Source organism: Rhea pennata, chromosome 3 (assembly GCF_028389875.1).
Source record: "Rhea pennata isolate bPtePen1 chromosome 3, bPtePen1.pri, whole genome shotgun sequence".
NCBI lineage: Eukaryota > Metazoa > Chordata > Aves > Rheiformes > Rheidae > Rhea > Rhea pennata.
In genome coordinates, this window is record NC_084665.1 from 88301204 (window position 1) to 88328694 (window position 27491).

Consider the following 27491-nt stretch of genomic DNA (forward strand, 5'->3'; position numbering starts at 1 on the left):
CTCCAGCAGGTCAGCCCCCAGCTTGTCCTGGTGCCTAGGGTTATTTCTCCCTAGGTGCAGGACTCTCCCTAGGTGCAGGACTCTCCCTAGGTGCACTTGCCCTTGTTGAACCTCAGGAGGTTCCTCTCTGCCCAGCTCTCCAGCCTGGCCAGGTCTCTCTGAATGGCAGCACAGCCCTCAGGTGTGTCAGCCACTCCTCCCAGCTTGGGATCATCAGCAAATTTTCTGAGGAGGCACTCTGTCCCCTCATCCAGGTCATTGATGAAGAAGTTGAACAGGATGGGACCCAGTCCTGAGCCCTGGGGAATGCCACTAGCCACAGGCCTCCAGCTAGGCTCCACGCCACTGATGATGCCCCTTGATCTCTGCCTTTCAGCCAGTTCTCAGTCCACCTCCCTGTCTACTCATCTAACCGACACTTCCTGAGCTTCTCTAGGAGGATGTTATGGGAGAGAGTGTCAAAAGCCTTGCTGAAGTCAAGGCAGACAATGTCCACTGCTCTCCCCTCATCCACCCAGCCAGTCATTCCATCATAGGAGGCTATCAGATTGGTTAAGCATCTCCTATTTGTATAGATTTGATAGCTTTTGGAGCCTTAAGTATATTGATTGCATTGTAGTTCTGTGTGGGCAAAGAAACCAAAGAAACTTCAAAAAGCTGCATGAAAAGCTCAACAATGTAGGTACCCTCAGATGAAGAAGATAAAATCCAAGTTCTTCTCAGAAGAATTTTGACAAATTTAAGCCCCCTTTCTTTTTGCTGGCAAAGCGGCTTTTGTAAGATCCTCTGGATCTTAGTGGAGAAGAAAAACTAGTCCTTACTTTCTACTGTCTTCCTAGTCCTCTGACAAAGATGGAGGTACTAAATTGGCTATACTTGTCCTCAGAACCAGGACCTAAAGGCATCATATCTTTTCTTTCCCTCTAGGCTTCTTCAGACTGCAGTTGCAGCTGCTCTGTCTCATGTCCTCTCCTCTTACCTCAGCTGTAGCCTGTTAGGTGCCTGCAACATAAGTAATTGCTTTCTGTGTGCCTCTCCGATTTATTGTCTGCAACAGGAACAGTAGTGTAACTCCAGAGACTCCTATGGTCTGTGAGTAGAAGGAATTTACGTAGAAATCTGAGCATGTACCAGACTACAGAGATGATGGGAGTATTTTCAACTCTTGTTTAAACCTTTTTTGAAGGCTTAAATCCTTTGACAAGAAAAAGGTGATTCACAGATTCTTGCAGGATCAAGAACAGAGTCAGAATCCCTTGGCATAATCCTAGTGTCCCTTTGGCACTTACTCTTTAAGATTATAAATTGTCATTTTGGTGATAATTTCTGATGAATTTCTGATCATTGGACGATTGTAAAACCAGCTGAAAACTACTTTTTATATGTTGGTAGGCCTTCCAAGATTCAGACCATTAAATCTGTGGACTCTGCTTGAGTAACTAGAAATTTTTTTTCAGATGAGTTTGTTTATCATTATCAATGGTTTAAGTATATGGAAACTTTTTCCTTCAGTACCTCAGCAGTTGGAAGAGAATCTTATTGCTGATATCTGTTCATTTGTGAAAAACACTGTGCAAGCAGATAAGCGGCCTTGTCTCCAAGGAGAAGGCAACACCTGTATTCCCTTCCAAGAGGAGAAGCTGCAAAGTTATGCCCTAAGAAATTCTGTCCCAAATTTAACCTAGTGACCTACTGCATGCTTATCTGCTCCTCACGCATTAATCACAACAGACACGTTCCAAAGAAAGTGCCAGTGTGCGGCCCAAGGAAATGTGAAGGATATTCTAAACACCTGCTAAGTTGCTGCAAAGATGAAGAGCTTGCATTTTAGGAAAAAAAAACAAATTGAGACCAGATTTTTCCCATAGCAACTATGCAATAGGACAGGAGAAAATGGAATTTTGTCATTCTCCCAACCTCTGCCATTTGAGTAGCTGAAGATGTTAGCAGTAGTCTAGACCATACCTTTCCATGGAGCTCAAACCTCTTCAGTTAGTTCTGAACATAAACTAGAAAAGCAGTAATTAATGAAGCTTGAGAAGCAAGTGGAAAATTAACCAGGAAATACAATTTTGAGAGGTAGGTTTTCTGTTTTCCTATGATGACATTTTACAAAAAGTTCTTATTTTAGAAACTCATTCAACTGTAAGTATTGATAGCAACAGACATTTTAAAGTACAAAGCTTCAGCATTGAACTCTACAGAGATTCTGAAGGCTAGGCTTCCTTGGGAATAAAGTAGAAGGGAAAAGCTTTTACCCAGATAACTTGTTGTCATAATCTTTCACATGAAGAGGCTACTAAAAGGAACAGAACAGCACTGTTGTTTGTAATTTCTGGCTTCCAAATACTAGTAGTATTGGGTCGATCACAGCCTGACGTTAGTTTTCAAAGTTGTGTTAGCCAAGGGGATTTCAAACGGAGAAACATTCTTTGCTATCCCAAAGTATTACATCGTACAGGGAAGCGACCCTGCATGCTTGACCAACTGTTCATGCCTCAGCAATATTATCACCTCAAACAATATTGCAGTGCAAATTGCATGCACACCGGTGCAGAAGGATCCGCAGTGATGCATGTAAAATACTGGTAAGTTTAGGAAGAGAAAGAAAGCCATATCACTGTACCACTCCTCAATGAAAGGCCCAGACCAACCATTTAAAGCAAGGAAGGCAGGGCCTAACTCTCATAGACCCTTAACCAGAATCTCCAGGCACCGCTTGTGTGGAAAGACCTTAAACCTTTTCCAAGATCTCACGAAGCTGGAGAGCAAGTTAAAAGTAAATCGCTAGATTATTTTTCCCTCTGGTTCCTTAACCTGGCAATCTGGTTTATCCAAGAGTAAGCCTAAAGGTTTTATCCTTTCCCCAAGATGCTGAAGCCTTTGACCACTTCAGAAAAATAGAGTATTTTGTTTGTTTTGCTTAGTGGTTTCCTGTTTCAGTGTTGGGCATTCCCCATTCTGCTTTGAGTAATAGATTTGGTTCCAGTCCCCTTCCACCATAGCTGGTCACTGTAAAGACTGGCAAATGTGAAAAACTATGAGATGAGACATTATCAGGGAAAAGCTTTTCTGTGTTTCTTACTTTCCACATGCATATATGTTAACTGAATATCCTTTAAAAAATAAGGACAGAGGATAATTCTTCTGTTGTTCCTTCTGTCTTCCTACTGAGTCTCTCTTTCCCCCAGCCCATCTACTGTGCCTCTCTTGTGAAGGCATCAGTGTTTAAAGAATGGTGAAAAAGCATATTAAACTAAGCCTGATTTACTGAGTATAGGAGCTAAAAATGTATCATTTTTTCCTAGGTCATAAAAAGTATGTATATTTTGCCTAGTAGGCCCTTGTAGAATATATAAGTATGAATTCACATGCCATGAATGTTAACAAAAGCCCCTAAAGACAGCAAGTTATCATTACCTTGTTCAGCTGGATTACTCTCTCAAAAAGCAAAACAATAACAACACAATCCCCTAAAGTCAAGAAATAGATTTTATCTGTATGGGAAACGTAAATATATTTGGACTCCTCAAAGTAGCCTCCACTGGGAATCTCTGGCTCCTTATGGTGCCAATCTCTGAGCAACCTGAAGCACAGTTTCTATGGAGTAGACACCTGGGGTTTAAATAAGCAGTCATCGTGGAGTCTATGGGCATCCTGTCTCTTCTTCTAAAAAAAAAGAATACAAGATCCATTGCAGAACTGAAGCAGCCGCATGTCTCTGCTCGTGTGTGCAATCTGCTGATAGCGAAACCATTGTAAGTAACCAGAATGCAACAGGCAAACGTTATATGCAGGAGTTCTCTTTAAAGCTCTCAGCCAGGGATCAGAGTCTCTCTTTCTTTCCTTTTTTTCCAGTGACTGTCATGTTGTGCAGTAGGATTTAGCCCAACATAGGATCTGACTTTTGCAGTGGGACTTGGTTCCTGTAGCAAACATCTGGGCACTGTGGCAGTTTATGGTCATGCAAAAGCAGCCATTTCACTGTCTAGAGGACTCAGCGGTGTTCCTGTCTACTTTTGATACTCTCATTTGCAAATGCTTTGAAAGCATGTGAAGAGAGACAGGGCTGAGAGGGGGCAGCTTCTACCTCCTACTCGTTGCCCTAACAAAGCTCCGCAGTGGCCAGTCGGTCCATGGCCCTTGGGCCATGCAAAACTTTTAGGCCATTTATAGGGTGCTCATGGGGCGGTGCAAGCAGCAGCTCCTCGCCGATGAGAATTGGTGCTTTCAGAAGGCCGGCGTTATCCATCACCCTGCTGCGTACCTGGCTAGCCTCCTCCTGCAGTGCACCTGCAGTTAAATTCTGTTTGCATTACTCCTTAAGATCTTCCTTCCAGCTCATGGTCAAAGGACGATCTTGCTTTGAGGCAGCAGGGTCAGCAACGTCAGCCGTGGCTGAGCTAGCAGCGATGCATGTCCCCAGTTGGCAAAGAAGAACACTTTGTAATGTCTTCTCCGCTTGGCTGTATATCTTTTGCTTTATGGCAGAAGTTCCTTGAACAATGTGAAAAGCTCATTTCTGAAGACATTCTTGCTAATGGTTCTGGCACCCGCAGTATGTTTGGCAGTAGGCAAGCCCGTGCAGCCTGATGGTCCGTTATTCTGTTTTCAATTATCTGGGGTGCTCAAAGAAGAAGACATTAATATTGCTGAGGATGACATAGCAAATTACTACTGCTCCCTAACCTTTTTAAATTGCTAACACTGTTGTAATCTGTAATTACAGAAATCAGTGTGAGAATTGTGGCACTGTATAATTATCTTTCCTGATACTTTATTGCTGTATGAATTATTAATCAAAATCAGTCTTGTATAGTATTTGCAGCAACTAGGAAGAATAATGTATAATTAAATTTCATTATTTCTATTTTTGTGCTGGTGTTTTATGATGTTGTAATTGATAATTAATTGGTTAAAAATTCACACAGTTCTTGGGAGTTTCATATGACTATGACTGCTTGGTATTCAGCATTTATTAATTGAATAATGGGCTCACTGAAGAGACCTTTGTATATAGTCTCCTGCCATTACAGCAAGCTCTCAAAAATGGTGAATTAATCATTAGCTTTCAATAGTTTCTTTTAAAGGAAAGCAGTGACAGTATAATCATATCCTTTGTTATTACATCTCTAACTGAGAGATCGCAATAACCAATTATCCTGATGGTCATTTTAGGAGCTCTGAAGTGTCAGTTATTGATAAGGTTCTTTAATAGCAAAGTGTTGATTGCATAAAATGAGTCTTTTCATAGAAAAATATACTGGGAGACAGGGAAGGAAGCCCTAGAAAAATATTTTCCTCCCACTTGCTACTTAAGAACAGTGCATGTTTATCCCTAAAAGGTGTCAAAGCTAATGTGGTTTTGCTGCCATTTGTCAGAGGTACTAGTTCTGCTCTACTTTATCATCACTGTTAGAAAGTGATGCTCCTTTTATCGTCGCTGGATTGGAGGTAACTGTTTTCATGTGAGGTAACCGTTCCCCTCCCGGCCTTTTTTTTTTTTTCTCTAGTGCCTTTTGCTAAATTAGTAGAAAAAATAAATTGGTAGAAAACCTCAGAACACAAGAACATTTTTCACACTCTGTGTCCTATTGAAAAGAAATACTATTTGATATTTACATGCAAATTTGCTGTGCAGACTGCCTAGCTACCTCTGACCAAAGAGCCTTATATGTATTCAAGCTGTCTGCTTCAAGTTATTTCTAAGTGTCTTCTTTTTATTATATGAGTTGGTTGGAAGTCTGTGAAATGGGACTAAAAATAACTGTTGTCCAGTGTTATTCCTCTCATAACACGATCAGGAGAGAGCTGTGGGTCACCTTGTATACCAGGATATAATGTGAGCCCTAGCATATGCTTCCAAGCTAAACGTACAGTTCATTTTACACTAAGTCAGTGCAAAACAGTGTCATTGGTACTCCAGTTCCTCAGTGGGAAATCACACAGTGTTTTCAGTTGACCTCTGTGCTGAACTGTGTTAGAGACGTAATGACGAGATACCAATAAGGCCTTGTTGCCTTTATGGTGAAGTTCCTGGGAGTCCTGTGCACACTCCTGTGGCCCTGATACAGGGCTTACACCTCTCGGGATGCAAAGTGATCTTGTGCTTCAGGATGGCCTTATGCCTCATTTTTTCACCGTCGCTTTCCTTGCTGGTGTTTTGCTGCAGAAGGGCAGTGAGGACCCTTCCGCTGCAGCCTGTGCACCTTTTATGGGGGTGCAGGGTGGGTGAGTGGTCAAGGAGGCACCTATGGAGAGGCCAAGTTTGTATTTTCACCTTGTTGGCATCAGTCAGGTAATCACTTTCGTAGACAGTGGTGGGATGGTCAGAAGAGACGGGGGAAGACAGACAGCTTCATCTCCCCAGGCAGTTTGTTGTTGACCAGTGCCCCAAAGCGTGCAAATTCTCATCCTGTGTGAACTTGTATCGTGATTAATGCGGCCATGGATATTTTATGAGATGTAACTAATCCTTTTACAAGTTTCTTGCCCCAGGAACCTGCAAGGGTGGTTGTTTCCACAGACTGGGGTTTTTGCAGTTACAGTGGAATATCCCCCCCAAAAAACAAAACAAAATCCTCCAAAGCATCTTCCTCTATAGTGCAGGGTACAATTTCAGTACGTGAATATGGTCAGGAATCAACGCTTTTCTTTTTAAAAGCTCTGCAGCTGTCTTACTTCTTTTACGGGGTGTTCTCTTGTATTTGTAACATCAGAAACAATAAATAGCAGTGCTGCTTTGACCTTTCATACTCTATTTTGCATTATTTGTTTGTTCTTTATCAAATCGATTGTCCATGTTGTCTTTAGAAGGGCTCTTTCTCTTCCCTCACCAGTAATCATTTCCATTGTCCTCCTGAGGATTTCTTTTCTCCGATTTTCAACATTAGTAATTGGGTATGGACACACTGCACTACAAGTGACTAGAAAATGTCGCTTCTCTTCAGTTTTCTCTTTCTTAGTCCTGCCTTTGAGCCTAACTTTATTGGGTACCCTTAAAGCAATAGGTGATGATGCTCCGGGCTTTCTTCTTCCTGAGAGATTCCACATTGATTGTGAAGAATCAATTAGTTGCTTAAATTATGTTTCGTTCTATTTGCCACCTGTGTACAATAGATTGTCCTGGATATAGTCTGTCATCCTGTCATTGACTTAATTCTTTGTTGTATTAAGTCTTTCTGAAATTCCCAACAATCCATATTAACTTTGACATTTGAACCTGATTGTATCAATTTTCAGTCTCCCTGACATTTGTGGACTTTTGGGTCTCTGATAAATGTGCAGTCATGGAATAATTCATTTTGGAAGGTATCTCAGGAGGTCTAATACAACCTCCTGCTCAGTGCAGATTGGCTAGAGAGACCAGCTGGAGATCAAACCAGCTTGCTCAGGGCTATGTCTAGTCTGGCCCTAAAAGTCTTCAAGGATGGAGATGGCACAACATCTCCGGGCGACCTGTCTCTCAGTTTTTCCTGATACCTAGTCAAAAACCTCTCTTATTTCAACTTATGTCCATTGTCTCTTGTCATCCCACTGTGTACTATTGTGCAGAGTCTGGCTCCATCTTCTTGATGCACCTGCAGAGCTTCAGAGATCAGATGAACTTGGATATGTTGAGAGTGGTGTGGCTGTAGACAGCTGTCAACTGATGCTGCTGCTGTGTCCTGTCTTGCAGTGTTTCACGGTTCACCTGCTGAAAATGGACCGTGTATCACCGCTCTGTTTAACACAGTTTAGCTTAAGTAATTTCCAAGCTAGTACAACTTCTCACCTTGTGACAATTGAGCTTCTCTAGCAGCCTTTTGTAAAGGTTTTATCGAAGGATTTTTGAAAGTCAACACTAATTACATATACCAGTGTTCCTTACTGCTAATTTGACACACTTCAAGAATTCTAATAGAGCAGATCAGAGCCACGACTTTTCCTTTGCAGAAGCCATGCTGCTTTGTCATGATGATAATTTGCTTGGTTAAGTGTTCTGTAACTCCGCCATGATCTAGATTTACCTTTTCATGTAATTAACCCAGATCTGAAGCAAGACTTTCTGGTCTGTGGGGATAAGGTTTTCTCTTCCTGATGCATCCCTTTAAGAACAGACGCTGCATTGCCTGCTCTCTAATCTTGCCAGGCTGGAGCTGGTTTTTCGCTCAGCCAGTTTGTTCATAAGTTCTTGGAGAATGCCAGCCCATTTGATAACTTCCTACATACGTAAGTGATCTGGATATTCCACGAGCAGTTTTTTTGGTCTCTTGACACTTAGTGTGGCTCCTCCTTGCTAGCCATGCAGAAGGCTCTGAGGGATCTCCTACCAGTCTCTGTGGAAGTACCATGTAAGCAGAGTTCCGGTTTGCTTTGCTGCAGTTGCTGCCCTTTAGCAGTTTTTTTGTGTGAGGTTTCAGTGGTGCTTTCCTTGCCCACAATAGTTCTTGCCAGTTTCTGGAAACTTTTGTTTCGAAGAGACTTTTTCTGGCAGTATGTTGACCTATATGCAAACAAATAGCATGTTCTTTCAAGCCAGAGAAAGGCTTGCTAAGTCATTCTGTTTTCAGTTTGAAAGAAGTAGCAAGTGTGTTACAATCATTTCTATGAAGAAGGTTCTGCAAGCTCAGCATAATACTGAGTTCAGCAAAAAATTATGCATTTTGAATTAACTCCGTATGAGAGGGTTCACCCCTGCTTACATCAGAGTTCAGGATTAATACCTGATCTCTGCTTTTCTATTCTGGGGGGAGGAAGAAGAAAGATGGAATTGTGGTTACTTTCTTACTGCTACACGCCAACTTTCTTACTGCTTCACGCCAAAGCCCTAAGGTGACCTCTTGGCACTCTCAACCCTCTCTCCATGAAAATGAACAATGCCTTTCCAGTGCAGGGCTTCACCACCTTGCTCCCATCCTGCAGGATAAAGCCCTCTTGGACAGGAAACGCCTCATGCCTGGAGGTCACTCAATCTCCTCTAGATCGCAGAGAGGGGAAGACAGTAAATCACTTGTGTTGACACATCAAAAGCTGATAAATAGATGGTCCTGAGCCCTAGCCCAGCCCTGGCTTCCCTGTGCGCAATTCGGGGCTCCGTGTGCTTCCGGAGGTGGCCAGGCGCACAGCGAGGGGAAGTTTGTGCCTGACCGAGATTGCAGCCACCGGCCAAGGCAACCCTACAGGGTGCCAGAAGCGTGTCATGGAGCTGGTTTCAGGAAGCCCTGGGTTGTCAGAGGCTCTCACAAAGTCGCAGCTGCAATTAAAGGCTGCCAGAGTCTTAGAAACACCTTAGCAATCGGAGCAGCGGGATTGAGGTCCTTTCCAGGAGCCTAGCTAGTGACCACCGGAGCAGGAGCGTGCAGCTGCAGTACTGGATCAATCACATTTCCTAGCATAGAAAACAGGCTCACTCACCAGTGGGGAAATACGCCGTGGTATTTGCAGCCCTTACAGGGCTTAAAACCAAATTTAAAAAGTACTCTTAATGAGAGCTATAGATAAAAAGAAGGAAATTACTGATTAGTAACCAAATTCAGTGTTTGATTCACAGAAATTGCACTATTACTGTAAAAAAAAAAAAAAAAAAAAAAAGGAGTGCAATTTCAGGCAAAGGGTTTTTTTTAAAAAAAAAGAAAGAGTGAAAATGTAATTGATTTTCTGTTCATTACCTGCCAGGTTTCAGACTTCTTGGACGTTTCGTCATCACCTCAGACATTACAGGCATAAGACGTGCCTGGAAAAAAAATATATTCGAAAAGCTTTCCCCGTTGCATTGTCATTTGCAACTCTCAGATTTTCCCACTAGATTGTTCTTGTAAACTCTTGCGTTTCGTAGCACGCAAGAGTGACCACTTAGAACCTCACTGTAACATTATCGTTAGCATCAGAGTTCAGTTATACAGAAATCTCTGAGTAGGATGAGCTAAGTATCATTTTCTCTTTTACCTTACTGTAGTGCTAATAAAATGATTGCTGTCTATTCTTCTCACCAGTCTCACTTCATGAGAAAAAAAAAAATAAGAATTTAGTTAATTTTCTTCTGCTTAAGAAAGCCAACCTGTAACATAAAAAAAAAAGTCTCTTCCTCTAATATATACAGATAGATTTTGTATCTTTGCTGTAAATAAAAATTCACTGAAGGGATACTTGATATTGGCTCTTTCTAACGTAGACATATCAGCTGCGTACTCAGAAACCGCGTGAGTCAGCAGTAAATACTGAAAATACCAGTAAAAGAGAAGTTGTAAGCATTCCATTAAGAAATCCATTAATATTATACTTTTGTAATGTTGACAAAAATGCCTGTTTTGTAAAAAAAAGTCATTGTAGCCTCTGGCTTATAAATACTCCTATAAAGCTAGAGAAGTTGGAGAAGTTTTTTAGAAGTTTAGTATATATTTACAAGTAGCAAGCAGATCTTCTTAATCCATCCTTGGCTAGATTACTAGTATCATTTGGTATCATCTGAATTACAACTTTAAGAAAAGGGTATCCTGGTTTGAATGTATGGCAAGAGAAATAATTTGAAGTTATTTTGTAGGGACTTGTGTGCTCATAAATTCTAAAATAAAAGGAAAATGCTTAAAGATCCACTTTAACAGAGGAACAAAGGAGAAATTCTGCTTCCACTTTTTACAATAGTCAGACAGATATTTGCAGCACAGTAGTATTATGCCGAAATACCGTGGTTTGTAAGCCTTTGCACAGTATATGTCCGAATCTCACCTCACAGAGTGCTGCTGTTGTTTGTGATAAGGAAAGTAAGTAATTCCTTAAAATACCTGAAGTTTTCATGTGTGCACAACTTCCCTTTCAGCAGCAGATCTCAGAAGACTGGCAACTGTGGTCAGAAGTAGCAGCGTTCAGATTAAGCCTAATATATAAGTACTTCACAGCTGAGAAAGTGGAGTGCATGAGGACCGGTTTTGTCGTTTTATTGTCTTTGACAGATTTTTCTTTTTAAACTAAGACATGATTTTCTAGTCTGTGACTTGCACATTCTTGCCAACTTAGTCATCAGTTTGTTCTGCTTCAGCCTGGAAAACTTCAGTTGTTCTTTCTGCGTGTGCACATCTTTTATATGTCTTTATGCAGTCATATGGGGAAAATAAAAATGATAGTCTTTTGCTAGAATAATACATACAAATAAAATAATCCCTTTTCCAATATAAGCCTTAAAACAAGTGTATTCAGTTTGTTGTGGGGTAGGCAGTGCATTCAGGTACAGCATCAGATTTGGCACTCTTCTAGTCAAAGGACTTAAAATGGGAAAAACAAAGCAAACAGGATTCAGTTAGCTGCTCGGTGGAAAGTTCTTGGGTAAGAGAAAAATTACTTCAGTGTGCCAAGGGTAAGAGAAAAATTACTTCAGCATGTCCAAGAGTGAATGGTGTTCAGGTAGTGTGGGGTACTTGGGGAAGCTGACATCCCACCACCACCACCACCACCACCACCACCACCAGAAGTCTATTCCCCGTGTTCAAAGGCGTAGACAGTTCTATATATGTCAGAAATTGCAGAACAACAGGCTGGGAACTTCCCAGTTCAGCTGTAATGAATATTCTACGTCCTACAAATGTCTGGTCTGTTGTCAGTACACAGACACTTACAACTTATCTCGAGGCAGGAGCAAACCCCAGCACCCACACGCTGCCCTGCCACCTTTAGCTGGAGTTCCACATAGGTCAGGGGATTTCTTATGCATATGAGTTTGGAATTCAGAAAGTGCCCTTTTCTGTAAATGACATTAAACCACCAGCGAATGTGTGTTGCCTTAGCTATACCTGGAAATGAATTTTTTCTAAAGCCACTAAAACCTTTGCTGTCCCCCTTAAAGTGTAAAATATCTTTAATTCCTATCGAGAAATTAGATCACTGTAGTTAGTGACTTGTCTTCACCAAGTGCAGTTCCACCTTCCTTCTCATTTGAGCAGAAGTCTTCAGGGTAAACATGGAGCACTGTCCACTTGAGTACAGGCTGAGTTTTCGAGGGTTTTCCCCCTTAATGTGAAAATGAGAGAAGCAAGGACAAAAGTCTTTTTTCGCTATTAGAAGACCCAAATGTCACTCTCGCTTATTTTTGCTGCAGTCTTCTGAAATTTCCCCTGTAATTTTATCGCATCTCCAAAATTGAGAGTTGCAGATGCGCAGCAGTTTGTCGAAGGGTTTTGAGGAAAGCGCTCTCATTCCAGCCTGAACTCTACTTTGGCTTTTACAAGGGGAGGGTCTGGAGGGAGGAGGAGGAGGGAGGAGAGCAAGACCTGCTAATCGAAGTGCGGCGGACTGCGAGCCGATGACACAAACGCCCTTCCAGCTCCCTTCCCTGAGCAACTTGTTCTGACTAAGAATTAACGTGCCGCTCGGCGGTTGTGCCGCCGCAACCGTGCCGGACCCGGAGAAGATGACGTAACCTCGCCGCGGCACTCGGAGCGCGCTAACCGCGGGCGCCCGCCGGCTGCGTTTCTCCTTACCGCCTGTTTGTTTGTTCTTGTGTTGCAGGGTGTGAACGGAATGTCTGTGGATGAGAAGACTGAATCCCCCATGTATGTGTATGAGTCAACAGTGCATTGTACCAATATTCTCCTGTGCCTGAATGACCAGCGGAAGCAGGATATTCTCTGTGATGTGACTCTGGTCGTGGAAGGGAAGGAGTTCCGCGCCCACCGGGCTGTGCTGGCCGCCTGCAGCGAATACTTCTTGCAGGCCTTGGTAGGGCAGACGGAAAATGACCTGGTTGTCAGCCTGCCAGAAGAGGTACAGTATGTCGTCGTTTCTCAGCCGTAGACCCCGTCCTCTCTTTGCCACGCAGCGAGGAAACCCATTTCGGGCTCCGCCGAGGTGCAAGGCGGCACGGCTTTCGGGGCCCTCCCGCGGCACAGCTGCTGCTGGGCTATCGTTTTTTCCTTTCTCTTTTTTTTTTTTTTTTTCTTTTGCGTTTTGGGTTGCTTGCGAATTGCTGGAAGCCCTTGGGGAGCTAAAGAATCAACGTACTCACGCAGCCTTCCTTGCTGGGGGAAAGCGAAACCAGCCAGCGTTTCTAACAGTTACTCTAGCAAAGCCTTAAAGCGCTGCAGCTTGCCGTTCTCACCGCGGCCGAAAGGGTAGTAGCTGTGCAGAGGTCGCTTAATTACTGTAGCTTCATTCAGTACGCTATCAGTGCCCTGATACTCCTCTAGCTCTCCAGACAGGAAATTTGAAAGGGGTCACTTGGCTGTCAGACAGCAGGTTATTGTTGAAAAACCATTTAAACTGTCACGTTGCTTGGAGTCTCGTTGCTAGCCACCCCTTTCCAGCAGCTCATATCCTTGTTCTTGTCTTTCCCCTTTCCTGTATCTCGTTCAGCCTAGCTTCCTTTCTCTTCCCCGCACAACTAGTTTGGGATTTAACTGCTTCGGGACATGTGTTTTCCACTAAGAAAGCAAAGCTGAGCAAATTCTTTCAAAAAGCAAGGTTTTTCTCGTGCAGAATGGCTCACGCAGCAGGAAGCAAAGGGATGTAGAAAATACATACCTCACTGGAAAGTTTACTTTGTTTTACCACAAAATCTCGCTGGCTGACTTCCACCCCCAGTGTAATTTCCTCACAGCCCTAAGCCTGTGATATCAGAGCTGCCGCCGGGCACGCTGGTGGCTTTGCCGCGAGGAGAGGGGAGGCGCTCAGCTGCTGACAGATCCTCCCGCCACCACCCGCCGCGTCCCCCCGCGCGGCCCTGCCGCCGCCTGCCAGAAGGGTCTCCCCGCGGTGCCAGCACTGCCTGCCCCAGGATGTCCTGTTGGAGCTTGTAGTTCGAGGGATGTTGATGTCCCCAAGGGAAGCGAAGGCAGTCAGTCAAAGGAAGGTTTTCTGGTGTACAGAGCGAGGTGAACATCTTTTCCAACATTATTTGCTTAAAGCCCACTAAGTACTATATATTTTTAAATCATGACAGGTGACTGAAGTGTCACGCACCTTTTTTCCCCTCTGAGGTAGCTCTCCTGGGACTCTAGTGGTGTCATGACATTGTCATGGCACAAGTTGGAGGGTATGAAAAGAAATAGGTCACCAAGTGTGACTTCACGAGTCTTGACACTGAATATTACTCATGAAGAAATTTTAACCCAGACATTTTGCATAAGAGTTGAGATGTATCGCAGCGGACACGCTAGGATGCACACTATGATTCTGCGCGGTGTCCACTAATAATTTCCAGCGGAAGAACGGTGTTTCAGTCGGTGCCACCCGGCTTTTGCGCTGCAGAGTGAGAGTGGGAGCAGAGAGGTCACAGAGCACATGGGGTGGGGTGGTACAGAGGAGACACGAGGGAGTCCGTGCTGCTCTGCAAAGCCTTTGAGGGACTGCTTGGATACCAGGTGTGACACTGCTCTGGATAGATCAGGGAGAGTCACTGAAACTCAAGCTAGGATGTAGGCATGTGAGAAGAGTGACTAGGATGAGAAGAATGAGCCTGGCTTAAAGGAGGAGAAGAAAAGACCTTGACTGGTTCAGCCTCGAGTGCACCCAGCTACCACTCCGTGTAGGCAGAGGGCATGAGACAGGGGCAGAATTTCTCTTTAAGACTAAATGACAGTGTCGACACAAGGATTGGCTGGCATCAACTGGCTTTTAAAAAGTAAAATTAGTTTTGAAATTAGCAGATTTTGGGTTGTAGCAGCGATGAGGGGCTGAGGCAGGCAGCCAGTGGCAAGAGTGGGTGGGACCCCGTTTGCAAAAGGATCATCTTGTATCTGCCGGCATGGCCAGGAAACTGGGCTTGGTGACACAGTCCTATGTTCAAATGACAAAATGGTTAAAATGTGAAGTTTTGTCTATATGTATATCTTATGTGAGATATTACATAAAATAATCCTCCAGTCCAACCATAAAGGGATCCTGTTTAAGTGAATCCTCTTTAGATAAATGAAGTGTAATTATTGGGATTTTACATTTTAAAATATATCTCCCTGAAAGATCAAAAAGCTCTAGTGAATTAGGGTTAAATTGTCTGCTGTTGTAGCTCCACTGAAGTCAGTGGATTTGCAGAAGAAAATAGTTTAATTCTTAATTCAATACTCTGAAACCGTCATGCTCCACCTGAAAGCTGTACCATTATTTTGCCATATGCCTAGATCAGTTGCAGAGCACCAAGGCTTTAACTTTTTCGGACTGGAAAAGAACTCCTGGCCTAAAGAAAAAGGGTACCTACAGTTACTAATGCCTAGCAGTGCAGATATTTTCCACATGCAAATTAATTTCTGATAACTCCATGGAGTCTAATTTGCACAGTGACCAGTTTCCTCACAACTCTTAGTCATTTGAGGTACAGAGATCTGCCTAGTTCAGTTAGATATTTTTCAGTTATTGCTTGATTAAGGCACACATCTCCCTGCTTGTGGTGCTGCTGTCCTTCAAAATGCTGTATACTTGGGTAAGTGCCTGCGCTTACGTATGCAAAATGCCACCAAGAAGAGTGTCTGCGCTCCTTACAAAATGAATAAAGCACTGTTGTTCTTAAGAGCTGATAAGGAGAAGAATCATCATTTATTTTTCATTAACATAAATTAGAAGGGTGTTTTCTAGTTTGTGGCCTGCAGAACCCTGGGAACTTGTGAACTAGTTCTAAAAGTATTTGTGAGAATTGACTTAATTTGTCGTGTAAGGAGTTATACTACCAGTGGAAACATTTCAAACAGAAGTTGAAAATCAATGTCCTGGGTCAGTGGCTTTTTTGGGCTTTGAGATTACCATAAGTACTTAGTTCCAATGTGTTTACGAAAAACAGATCACTTTTTGTTAATACGTTACCAGAAGGACAGATTGCAAATCATTTTTAAATATAGTGCTGATAGTTCAATACTTTTCCAAAGGTAGCAATCAGTTCTAAGTTAAGAAAAATATTTATAAGTCAATCATACAAGCGCTGCATTTTAAATTCTAGTGTAGTTTGCAAACTGAAAATGCACAATCATGGAGAATGGACATTGTTGTTACTCTCAAAAGATTTGATATTGGAGCTGGTATAAAAATACGGCATTTCAGTTGGGAGACATTGTACACACACAGAATTGGGACTAGTTGAACTTACTGCGTTTTAAACCAGTGTAAAACCTCATATTAGACATTTCAGGTCAGTTCAAGTGTAGCTTGATGTGCATTAGTTCAAACTCTCTCCTAATCAACTTAAACTAACTTAGTGTGCAACTAATTTTGCATTGATTGAAGAGTTTCCATAAAGTCTTTCGTGCCAGCCTAAGTAATTTGGTTTCATACTACACCTTTTGTTAAAGCAATGTGTTTTAGTGTGTAGATAAGCTCTTGGAAAAACAGCCGTGTGATAACAAATGCTCAGAGGTGGCAATGGCGGGCAATATATCAGAACTCAGAATAGAGTTAGAGCAATAAAGTGTTTCAACTGCAGGTGAGTAGAACTAATAAAAAGTATACCTCTTTAGCTGCTAACATTTAAGCTTTTCCCTTAATTGCAGCTTTTGCTAAACTAGTAGAATCGCATGTGCTTTTCACCCAAGATATTTTTCAGCAGTATTTCAGTCATCTTCAAGCAGCTGTTGTTAAGTGCAACCCAAATTCATATTTTCCAAGAACTGAGTTTTAAGCTGTAAAGTTACTCGTTCAATCCATACCCCTAACTGTTGTTTTCTTTTATTTAATCACAAAAACTGGTCTTCCTTCCTGTAACAGGGCACTTAATTAAGCTTTTAATTCATGATAAGAAGTTAAATGGCACTTAGGAGGGCTTTTTAATGCTTTCCACTTCCCATCCAGATTACAAAAAAAAAGGTGAGTTAGAGAGACATATACGGCTGTCAGCCAAGGGTATTGTAGGTCATGCCAATATTAGCTGGCAGCAAGCCATTATCCAATTAACATTGCTTCATCGCTGCAAGTAATAGCTCTTGAGCAGATGATTGAGTCATTCATGCTGTAGTGGTACTCTACGTTGCTTGAGAAGGAGCCAGTGCTTCTTAGAATAGGCGTTTTATCCACTATTATTACCTGCCTTGCTTGGCTAATAGAAGTGCACAGGGAGCAATTCTGTTCTGCCAAGCTGAAGGCTGGACTTTGGACAGAAGAGCACCATCTGTGCAAACATCTTATTCACTTGTTTTCTGAAAACTGAGGTTTCATTTAAATGGTGAAAATGTTAAAACAGCAACAGTAAATAAAACCCCTTGGTTGCATAAGAGTCCTGTAGCTTACAAGATTCCCAAGCTTAAAGAAAAAAGCAGGTGAGAAGGTGGCTGAAACATTCAGAGCTAGAATCCAGAAGTCAGCTTTTGCTCCAGACATTCATGTTTGGAATAAATTTTGGCAGAGGAGAGAACTTACTTCCTAATCTTAATGGATCTGGATTTCAGGCAATCTCTTTGTGCACCAGTGAATTTTTGCAGCCCTCTCGACTTTGCTATTGGGATTTTCATGACTTTGGGGTATATGTTTGAAAAAATCTTTGCAAATCGCTCTAGCCTTCAGGGCACCACATGCCTCTCTCTCTAGCAAAGCTAAGCATAGATCTTCTGAAATATTAGGCCTGGCTTTCTGTAGCACTGGTCTACTGTTATCATTTGTATCATAAAAACAAATTGCTCCTCAAGTAGGTTGCTTAGGTTTATCTGTAAACCTTTTAATTCCTTGAATCTGGTTAGAAAGGTGCTTACTGGTAACTTTCTTCTGTGCAAGGGACTATATGCAAGAAATGTTCCATTCCTAGCACAAAAGGATTAAATTGACTTGTCTATGGCTTAAATCTTTCAAGAGGCAAAGGGAAGCATCATCTCTTTTAGGAAGAGGTGGTGGGATGCATTTTGCAGGGATCTTTTTGTTCGTTTCTCTGTGCAGCTCTTTCTGGCTCTTAGCAGAATAATGTTAAGCGTATGTTAGCATACACCACGTACCAAATTGCTCTGAATTATTACTATTTTACTGCTTGCTAAAAGCTGCTGAGAAATCTGCCATTCCCCCACAATGTCTAGCCCTGTGAAATCTATCATCTGTTTCTTGAGCTTCCATGGGTTAACTCCTTCAATAGTTAATCTTTGCAAGGAGAAAGGCAGGACAGGAGATAGATTCAAGTTCATGGCTGGCAAAAGCTGAGTGTGTTGGAAAGTGAAGGCATCCAGCACCCTTGGTGGGACTGAGCCAGGCATCTACATTAGTGTAGGTTTTAACTGTCAGGGCCGAGAAATACTGGCAGCTGTTAACCATCCATGCCAGCCTGCCAGCCTGAGGAAAAAATGCTGGGAATTAGCCAACAAAAGATGGTTGGGTTCAAGGGAAAATCAAAGGCAGGATGCAGGAGGTCAGCTATTACAAACCCTGCTGGCTAAAGGTGATTATTCATCCTTTTTATCTCTCTAGAAATAAACAATATTCTCTTAATGTTGTCTCTTTCCTCTCTGTGTGTACTGTGTATACGTATGAATATGATGTCTTTAAAGAATTCAGTGGCTGAGCTGGGAATACTCTGCAGAGGGACATGGAGTGAAAGAGGTGATAAATGTGGGAAAGAGGAGCAAAGAGAGTAAGAAGTAAATGTCTGCTTGGAAGACCTGTTTTCCAGGTGGAGGGGTAGTGTTGTGATGCAGGGAACAACCGAAGACTTTTAATTTGGGACTTGAAAAAGCAGTATGAAGAATAGCTACATTTTGTTCTTGAGGAACAGGAAGCACTAATGTGATTTTCTCTTTACATGACCATATCGGCTGTTGATGTTCCTCACAGGTTGTAATACTGGCCAGAATTATTTTTGCTTTTGACTCAGGAGACTGCAGTGATCTGAGAGCGTCCTGCTACCACCTCTCCCTTTCTCTGCAGACCTTTTGGGGAATAGTGAGAAGAGGTTGTATCCACAGGGCTTCAAACTCATTTACACTTCAGTCTCTCACCAATGCCACTTCAGTGAGTTCATGTGGATGGAAGTGGGGTCTCTTTGATTTCCTAAATTCATCCTGTGGCATATATTATTATTCATGCTTGTTCACAGTGCTGACACTCGTAACACAAGGATTGCTGGAGACTGTGCACCTGGATTAAAAATAAGACTGAGCATTTAGGTACATTCTAAAATCCTAAGTGACATAATACTAATTCAGGAGAAACCATGAGACAGAAGTGTCTGTTGTTTAATGTGTGTTGCATGTGCAGCACAGTGCAAAGTACAAACATGGTGTTTTGTTTCTAGCAGTTGAGTAATAAAACAGAAATGAAACCATCAAGATGTAAAATGAAATTCCACCCATGTCTCACTGCGAAGGCTTCCAGCACTGCATCATATTTCATGCCTCAAGTTTGATGAAGAAACTAGCTGCACACTTTTCATTATGCATATCTTAACTTCCACTATTTTCTGATGAGTGATGTCTCACTAGTGCTAATTCTTTTTTGATCTTTTCCACAGCAGAAAAGTAACATGCATATCTGTTGTGAAGAGACTTAGGCTTAAAAAAAACAAACATCCATACATATGGATGTATGGTATACATCCATATTAAGGGGAGGAAATCTGAAGTAACTCCTTTGAGTTATTGAAAAATCTGAAATAACTCTGCTGGTAGTTGTACTATTTATTTATTTATTCACATAAGCCTATAAAAATGTTCTATAAAAGTGGAAATTGAGATTAATGCGCAGAATGAAATTCACCACTGCGATAAGTGGACTCTGTTTCATTGCCTTTGTTAGAATCATGCCTGTTTCTAGATGTAAATCTGGCTGATTGACTGTGATTGCACTTGCTATTGAAAACACAGTTTGTAATGTGTAAACTTTCCCTCTCACAAATCACAAACACAATTTAAAATGTTAACTATGTCCTGGAAAGTAGATCTTAGGGATGGACTGTGCTAAAGGCATGAGCAGAAGCCGTAAACGTGTATTTTGGCATGTTAACGGGAGGCCTGTGTATTAAAAATGTATTTTGGCCTGACTAAAAATGAGGTGGCTTAACCATGACTGTGCATCATTCTTCAATGCTGTTTGTTAGCCCGCTGACCCTGCAGTCTCACTGATCTCCTCACCTCCCTGCTCCCCTTCGATTCACATACCTTTCCTTTTTCCCCTTCTAAAAAGTTGCTTTAATGCAGGAAGAATAAATACCTGCTCCTTTAAGAGTTCAGAAATACAGACTGTCCTTTTGCTATTTGAATAATGGGTGGGTAAGGCCCAGGTCATATTCTTAATAAAGTACCCCTCAGCTTCACTGATGCAAGATCACAACCTGTAAGGGACTTTCTGATCCCAGTACAAAGCTCAGCTTCATCAGTGTTCCCAAGACCCAGAGAGGATAAGGCTTTATCTTTATATTGTACTTTTTGGCAAGTTTCCCCAGTGAATAATGTCATATTGGCTGTTCTTATCAGCTGCTGGTGATATTTAGCATGTTTTGGAGTAGAATATGGCAAGTATTTAAATGATGCATTGTAGCAGTCGTCAAACATTAAGAAGAGGAAATGAAGTTCAATTTGGAAGTGAAATATAGGTTTTAGGTGAACAGAAGGCAATTTAACCACACTGGGATTTGGGATTGACACAGTCTTTGTGAAATATACTGGAATTTTTTTGAAGGAGAAGGTGGTTACAGCAGTTAGCAGACATACTTTCTGTTATATGCGCAATGAAAGCTCTGAGCAGAGGAATGGCTGGTTTATTCCAATTTAGCACTTTTGTGCAACATTGAATTTTTATCTGTACCACTTTCATAGGAAGCTGCCAGCAAACACCTCCATGTTCCAGCTCAGCTAACACTACTAAAAACTACATCACTGGGCACTTTGCTTACTTGAGTAAAATAAATAAAAGTGAACAGCTGTACTTGGTCAAAGTAAAGATCCTCCTAGCTAAGGCTTTGATCATTTTAAAATGAGATTTAATTTGACTGAAAGAGATTGGGAGGAGACTTGGGTGGTTGTTTAAAGACTTAAGTGATAAGGAAGTGTCAGGCATATCTCTAGGAAACATGTTTTAGTTTACTGGCGAAAGATACCTTGAGAGCCACTGGCAGCTGTTTTGAAGCCAGAGTAAATTCAACTCAAAATTTGGCATGTGTTTTTAGCAACAAACTACGCAGTGATGTGTGGGACCCCACATTGTTGCAGATGTTTAAGGCAAATTACCTTTCAGAGGGACATGCTTAAGGAACTTTTTCCAGAAGTTACTCTTCATTTATTAGAAATTGACACAGATGTAGCTGTCTGGAATTTAAGATCTTAAGATAACATAGATCAGATGTGCTAACAAACCTTTCTGTCCTTCACTATGGTTAACGTAAGCTTGTAAGAGCTGATGGCATCAGAATATGCAGTGAGTGTAATTGTCTGATTCCCTCACACAGAAATAGTTGAATCATCTCTTTTTTTAATTTTTGTGATTTAAGAATTTTTTTTGCTTCAAGTTTGTATGGTGCATTTTCTGGGACACTTAAGAGCCAGTAATGAAGGCTTTAGAAGACCTTCTGGAGAAGAGAAGGCTAGTTCCTACCTGAAATGACTCTGGGAATTTTCTGCCATTATCTATGGACTACCTGTAGTCTAGGGGCCAGAATTAAAATAGTCGTAGCTGGTGTGAGAAAAGTAGAGAAGCACAATACTAGCACTTAAAAAAAAAAAACATTATATAAACAAGGTATCACTGAACAGCTGGAGTTCTGAGGTATCAGCTCGGAAACTAAATAATGGTAAGATAAACTTCAGCAGTATGTTTTTGAGGTCTCTTGTGAACAAACAAAATATTGTCATCACCCCTCTCCATGACTGCTGTGGTAGAAGCCAGTGCATCAGATATGAATTACAGCACAGGTCTGTGCATCAGGTCAGTAATGATTAAGTCACCTTGTATGAATCACTCGAATATGTTTACCTCTCCTTAAGCTCTTTGTGGTTCACACTACCTCATACGTAAGTGAAGAGGCCAGCACACAGCTGGCAAAGCTGACCGGCAGAGAGCAGCCAGCATACCTGAACCCAGAAGTTCAGACTGTGCTCCTCAGCCAGAGTTTTGGTCTCATTTTCTTCCCTCAGTACCTTTTAAGCATACAGTAGTCACTGAGAGGATTTTCTGACTGGCAGTAGCTGCAGCATTTCTCAAAATACATGGAGGAGGGTGGAGCCACTAAAAATCATCACACCATGCTGTCTGGTTTGGCTGATCAGTCCTGGGTAATAGATGGACAGACTCTGCACTTTGGTTTTTTCCTGAGCATCCCTGAAATGTTGGTGCAAGTCCTGTGCACTGCCATTTATAAGACCTGCTTGCGGAGGCAGATCCAGTAAGAAACTAAACTTAAAGGCATGGAGCAGATCAGAGAGAATCAGGGAATTGCTACAATGACTTCCACCAGGAGGTTGGGCACTTCCGAGGATGCTTATTCAGGTATTTTTGCCTGAGTGACAAAACAGTTGCAGACCCAGGTTGAGAAAGAAATTCTTAATTTAAAAAAAAAATCTTGATACTTAAGATTTTAAGAAATTTGCTGTATCATTGTAACTTGTGGGTATCCCATTCGTCCCAAACAATGGGCAGAAACCTAACAAGTCTCAATCTCTTCCACTGAGAACTGATAAATTTTGGGAAACGGGAGCTGCAGGTTTTCAAGCCCCCTAAAACCAGGCATCTTTGTTTTGGTGTTGAAGCTATGATATTTAGGTACACATATATTTGGGTTTGGTAACACATCCGTCTCTAGGTCACATCATTCTCTGCTGCATCTGTTCATCGTTTCAGAGCAGCACTTCAGTGAGAGAGCTCACTCTTTTCTTTGTGATTGTGCATCACAGCTTGCAAACTCCAGATTTAGATAAAAGCTTCTTTGATTTATTGTCATGTGTAGGAACAAGTTCCTGGAAAACATTTTTTCTTTCTTCCACTAGTCAGGATTTAGGAGGCACAATTAGCCAGAACCAGAAAGTTAAATAAGAAAAACTGAAGTGTACAGGTTTACTGTAAAGAGTACAGAGAGGTTTGGCAGGTGTAACCTAAGATCAGTTCAGTGGTGGCTTTGTATTTTCAGTGCTTCCTTCTGTTCCTGTGGTGTCAGATGTATTTCCTGAAGCCAGTGCTGAGGTGGTTTTATTGAGGTAGCAAAATAGAAAGGAGACCATCCAAATAAACATACTGGCAGCCATGAAACTGCCATGAACTATGCTAATGGTTTAAAGGGATGTGAACATCCAGTGTGCTGTGCATCAAACATTTCATAATGCTCTGATGTTTGCTTGTCTTGAATTGTGATATGACCAAATTCCCTAATTTATGCATATACTATGTTCCCAGAATGGGTGGGGATGTGGTCTGTGTTAATGTTTCAAGGTAAAAGGATAAAATTTAAAGAAAAAATTGTCCATGCAAACTTTGGCAGTAGAGTTTTCAGTTTCAGGAAAAAATGCTTTTGATGAAGTGGTCTGGGATTTTCGTCAAAGTGTCAGCTAGCAGGCTGAGGTTACGTTTTTGGCTGTATAACGCTTTTGCCAGCATTTGTGGGAAATGATTTTCTTTTCCTTTGAAATTCAGACATGTGGTCCTCAGTTTGAAGGGCCTGCAGCTAGTAAGAAACAAGTCTTAACTCTGAAAGCAAAGTATCTTTCCATCTCTGACCGCACAGCAGTAGTACAAGATGCCTAGCCACCTCTCTCTCCATCTGCACGAGCAACCTTCAGAGAAAACTTCCCTGTCAGGGGATTCTTGGTCAAGTAAAAACAGAGTAAGTTCAAGTTATTTCCTGTTTCTTTCAAAGCACAGGTTTGAAGCCAGTAACCTTTCAAGACAGGAAAAAGCTGGGTAAAAACAATTCTGACAACTTCCCTTCTGCTTTCCGTGGAAGAGCAGTGTGGATTTCTACTTCCAGAAGGGTGGAATTGAACTTTTGATAGATAGGTTTTTTTCAGTCATTTCATCTGCCTATTGAATTGAAGTAATGTTTTATCTTGTTTTTATCTGACTGTAGATTTTTGCGTTTCCCATATATGGCTTTCTGCATGTGGCTTTTCTTTCTGGACATGAAGTCAGACCGGTATCTGTCTATTCTTTGAACTTGTAAGTTTGCAGAAGACTGGACACATCAAACCAAGGCTATGGTTTAAACAACTGAATCAATTCGTCAAATCCAAGGCCCAAAAAAGGGAGAGTTGCCAGTCTTTTACTAGTTCCATCTATCCTTGTCATTTTTGCCTATTTTATATAAGGACAGGTCAGTGAGGATAGATGATGTCTATGCAATTGTCAAAGGAAGTAAGGAAGTAAAGAGTGAAGGAGGTGTCCGTGGCAGATGTAGGAACTGGGCCGTTCTCCAGAGAAACTTGTTGATATTTACCAAGTTGCCATAGCATTTCGAAAGCAGAAGGAGTACCTTTCAGTAGTGGCAAAAATCTTCAAATCAGTAAACTCTACCCTTCTTTCATTGTCTTCAGTATATCTGTTGCTGTTGGAAGATTGGGAAGAACAAGTAGCAGTTGCTTTGGCCATGTTTTAGCTTGGCTTCCTTTTCAAAGAGGAGTCCAAATCTTCTCATACATGATTCATTTCACCTCCATGCAGGGACTTGCCAATTGAAAGCCTAGGTCAGGAGAACCAAGGCTGGTGAACTGTTCAAGACAAGAATATGATCTCACTCTGACCTCTGTCTTCAGCTGGTTTGCAGCCACTGTGACCCTGGCAAGAACCAGAAATGTGTTGCTGTTCTGGCCTCCTCCGAGCAGTTCGGTAGGACAGACTGGCTCTGTGCTCCTTAAACTGCTCCTCACAGCAAACTCAAAGGGTTCAGAGCAGAGCCCACCCTCTGGGGCCCAGATTCTGGGCATCGTCTCCTCTTGGACTCTCGGCTGAGTCCTTCAGTACAGTTTTAGTCTGAAGTATTTGTTGCGGTTACTGTCTTTCTGAAATTGGTTTTTCAGAGAGGAACTGCCATAGCTAAACGAGTGGGAGTCCTTTCTTGTCACTGCTTTCTAACTCTTGTTTGAATGATGAAGTGATGCTAAAGACCTCTCTCAATATTCTCTGTCAGGAATTGATGTTTTATTGTAGCTAGGCTTCTTTTAATTTTTTTGAAATTACTGTTATTGCAGGCAGAGGAGGAGAAAGGGTCAGGTGCCACGTGCATTGGTGAGAGACTTCAAAAGTGCCTCTGCTGTTGTAAAGAGTGGAAGAAATCAATGTCATTTTTACTATTCAACTGATATATTCCCCCTCCCTATATTAAAATCCCTTAAAGCAGAGTTTTTTACAAGGCCTTTTTTGTAACTAATTGTCTATACTATCTGTATAGGAAAGGAGAAAGTGGGACCATTTTCAGCCTGTGACCCTCATCTGTCTGTTGGATGGATGTGTATTTACAGCAGTTGATCAATGGCTGTTTCTAGTTGCTCCCCGTAGAGCAGAGGTTACTCCATCATAGTCTTCAGGAAGTTTTTGGATCACTTTGGCCACGTGTTGGTACCATGCCAAGCACCCCGTTGAGATTCTAGTAGTGATCAAAAGAGCAGCAGTTGGAGATGTACCCTGTTCACATGGATAAAAGTCAGTAAAACCTCCGTAGCGCTCTGTTAGAGAGGGTGGGCGCTGTGCTGTGCGGGAGCCTGCTGCTCCCAGTGCCATCTCTGCTGGGGAGAAGCAGCTTCTGTCCTGCTGGGTTTGAACGCAGGGTCCCTGCAGCACCAAATGTGGGAAGGACTTGTACCTGCTCTTCAGAAAAGCAGCAGCCCTCGATCAGGCTCTCATTTCCTCACTCTCTTCACACATGTAGCATGGGCATTTAAATACTACTGCTTGACATTAACATCACCAGCTGCGTATCACTCTCTTCTAGGGAAGATGAGAGCAGTGCTGGAAATTACGCAGCTCCAAAGGATATCAGCTTTACTCCTCTTACCCCCGAGAGTTAGTGCTTGCTGTAGATTTGTACAGTAGCTACCACTAAGGGTTATCAAGGGGGATCCTCACCTTTTCAGACACAGTCAGCAATGAGAAATGCTGTGCCTGCCCGTCGAGTGAATGTGTGTGTCATTTGGTGTTTGTGTGGCTGATTAGCTCTGTGCGCTTCCCCAGTGCGCTGTTTTGCCAGGGTTTTTTAAAGGTCCTTGAGAAGCCTTTACGGCAAATGAAGTAACCTTGGCACGGTCGTGTGTTGTGCTGTGCCCTGCCCAGCATTCCTGTAGTTCCTGCCATTTCCTCCTCCTTACAGCATGGTTGCAGCTTTGGACAGCAAGTTTGGACAGCAGATACTCTTGTATTCCCCAAATGAGTGATTTTTTCAAATGCCTCTGTTTATGGGGGTTTTTTACTGCATGCTGTTGATTTGCACTTGTGTGAGGGGATTTTTGCTGTGTGTGACAGTATGCTATTTAGTGGGAGTATTTTATTTCCTCTTTCATCTTCCTCTCTCTCTCTCTTCTACCTGAAATGTGAAATTAAATCTAACATAGCAATACGTTCAGGCAGAGACTGCACTTGGCTATACCATTTCCCCAATGGCTTTGAACTGCTGGCTGCAATACTGCAAACAAATTCAGAACCTGGCTTGGCCAGCAGTTCCCCCCAGCTATGTGCATGTTAGCTCTCCAGGCTTTATCTTACCTACGCTATTGGAGACTGTGGAGTCACAGCCTATACCTAATTGTTATGCATGAATGGGAAATATTCCTGTACTTATCTGCATTCATTAGCTGTCGGTAGTTCCTCTGTTGAGGTCTCTAGCCTTGTTTTTACAGCGCTTTTGGCAGTGTTTCTGCAGTTGGTGTGTGAATTTTTATGATCTGTTGCATGTTATTCATGCAATTTCCTGCCCTGTAATGGTATCAGTTTTCCAGACACAGAGGAATACAAACTAAAACCCAGGAGCCTGCATTAGCATAAAATGTCCCAGTTCTGTCAGTTTGATTAATTTGTCTCTTTGTCTCCACTCTATATGATAAGTGCTATTAATGGTTGCAACACTTCATATGTCAAAGTCTTTCTTCCTAATGACTTGAAAATGTGGTTTATTTCCCCCTTTTTTGTATTATTTTTCTCATTTAGCATTCCACTCAAGTATAGATTTATGCCATGCTCTTTCATTATCTTACTGGTTGCAGCACTAGAGTGATTACATATGGTGCAGGGTATGAGCAAAGATGCGATCCCAGGGGCAGCAGCTGCTGATGCAAGCTGAAAATAGATCCAGCGTATGCTCAGCACTTTTCCCAGAGGTCTTTTATTTATTAGTAACAGTCTTGGTACAGGACAGCTTGGACCCTCATTTAGCAAGATGACTTTTTGCCTTTCAAGAACAGTGCAATGACTTTGCTCTATTTACTGACTGCTGTGTAATTTCTTTTCACTGCCTCCTATCGAAGCAGTGACTTAACCTAACATAAATTGTAATATAATCCTGATTTATAATGTAGTCAAGAAACGACAGGCTCCATTTGAAGTAATAGAACTTGACAGATCTAAGGTTTAAATTAAATAATCCTATTTGTAAGACAGCATTTGTACATGGAACACTGATTTAAAATGAACTTGAGTTCTTCTCCAGTGGTTCCTTTACCATT

At 42.0% G+C, this 27491-nt stretch overlaps 1 protein-coding gene across 6 annotated transcripts in view; it reads left to right on the forward strand.

Moving 5' to 3' along the window:
* The window catches only part of BACH2 (BTB domain and CNC homolog 2), a 196826-nt gene that overhangs the window by 132523 nt on the left and 36812 nt on the right, over positions 1 to 27491 (forward strand). For all 6 annotated transcript variants that reach the window (XM_062572745.1, XM_062572746.1, XM_062572744.1 and 3 more), the window contains one exon: positions 12481 to 12735. In XM_062572745.1, coding sequence (XP_062428729.1) covers positions 12493 to 12735 — 243 coding nt within the window. In that variant the 5' untranslated portion in view covers positions 12481 to 12492. The remainder of the gene's footprint in view (positions 1 to 12480; positions 12736 to 27491) is intronic.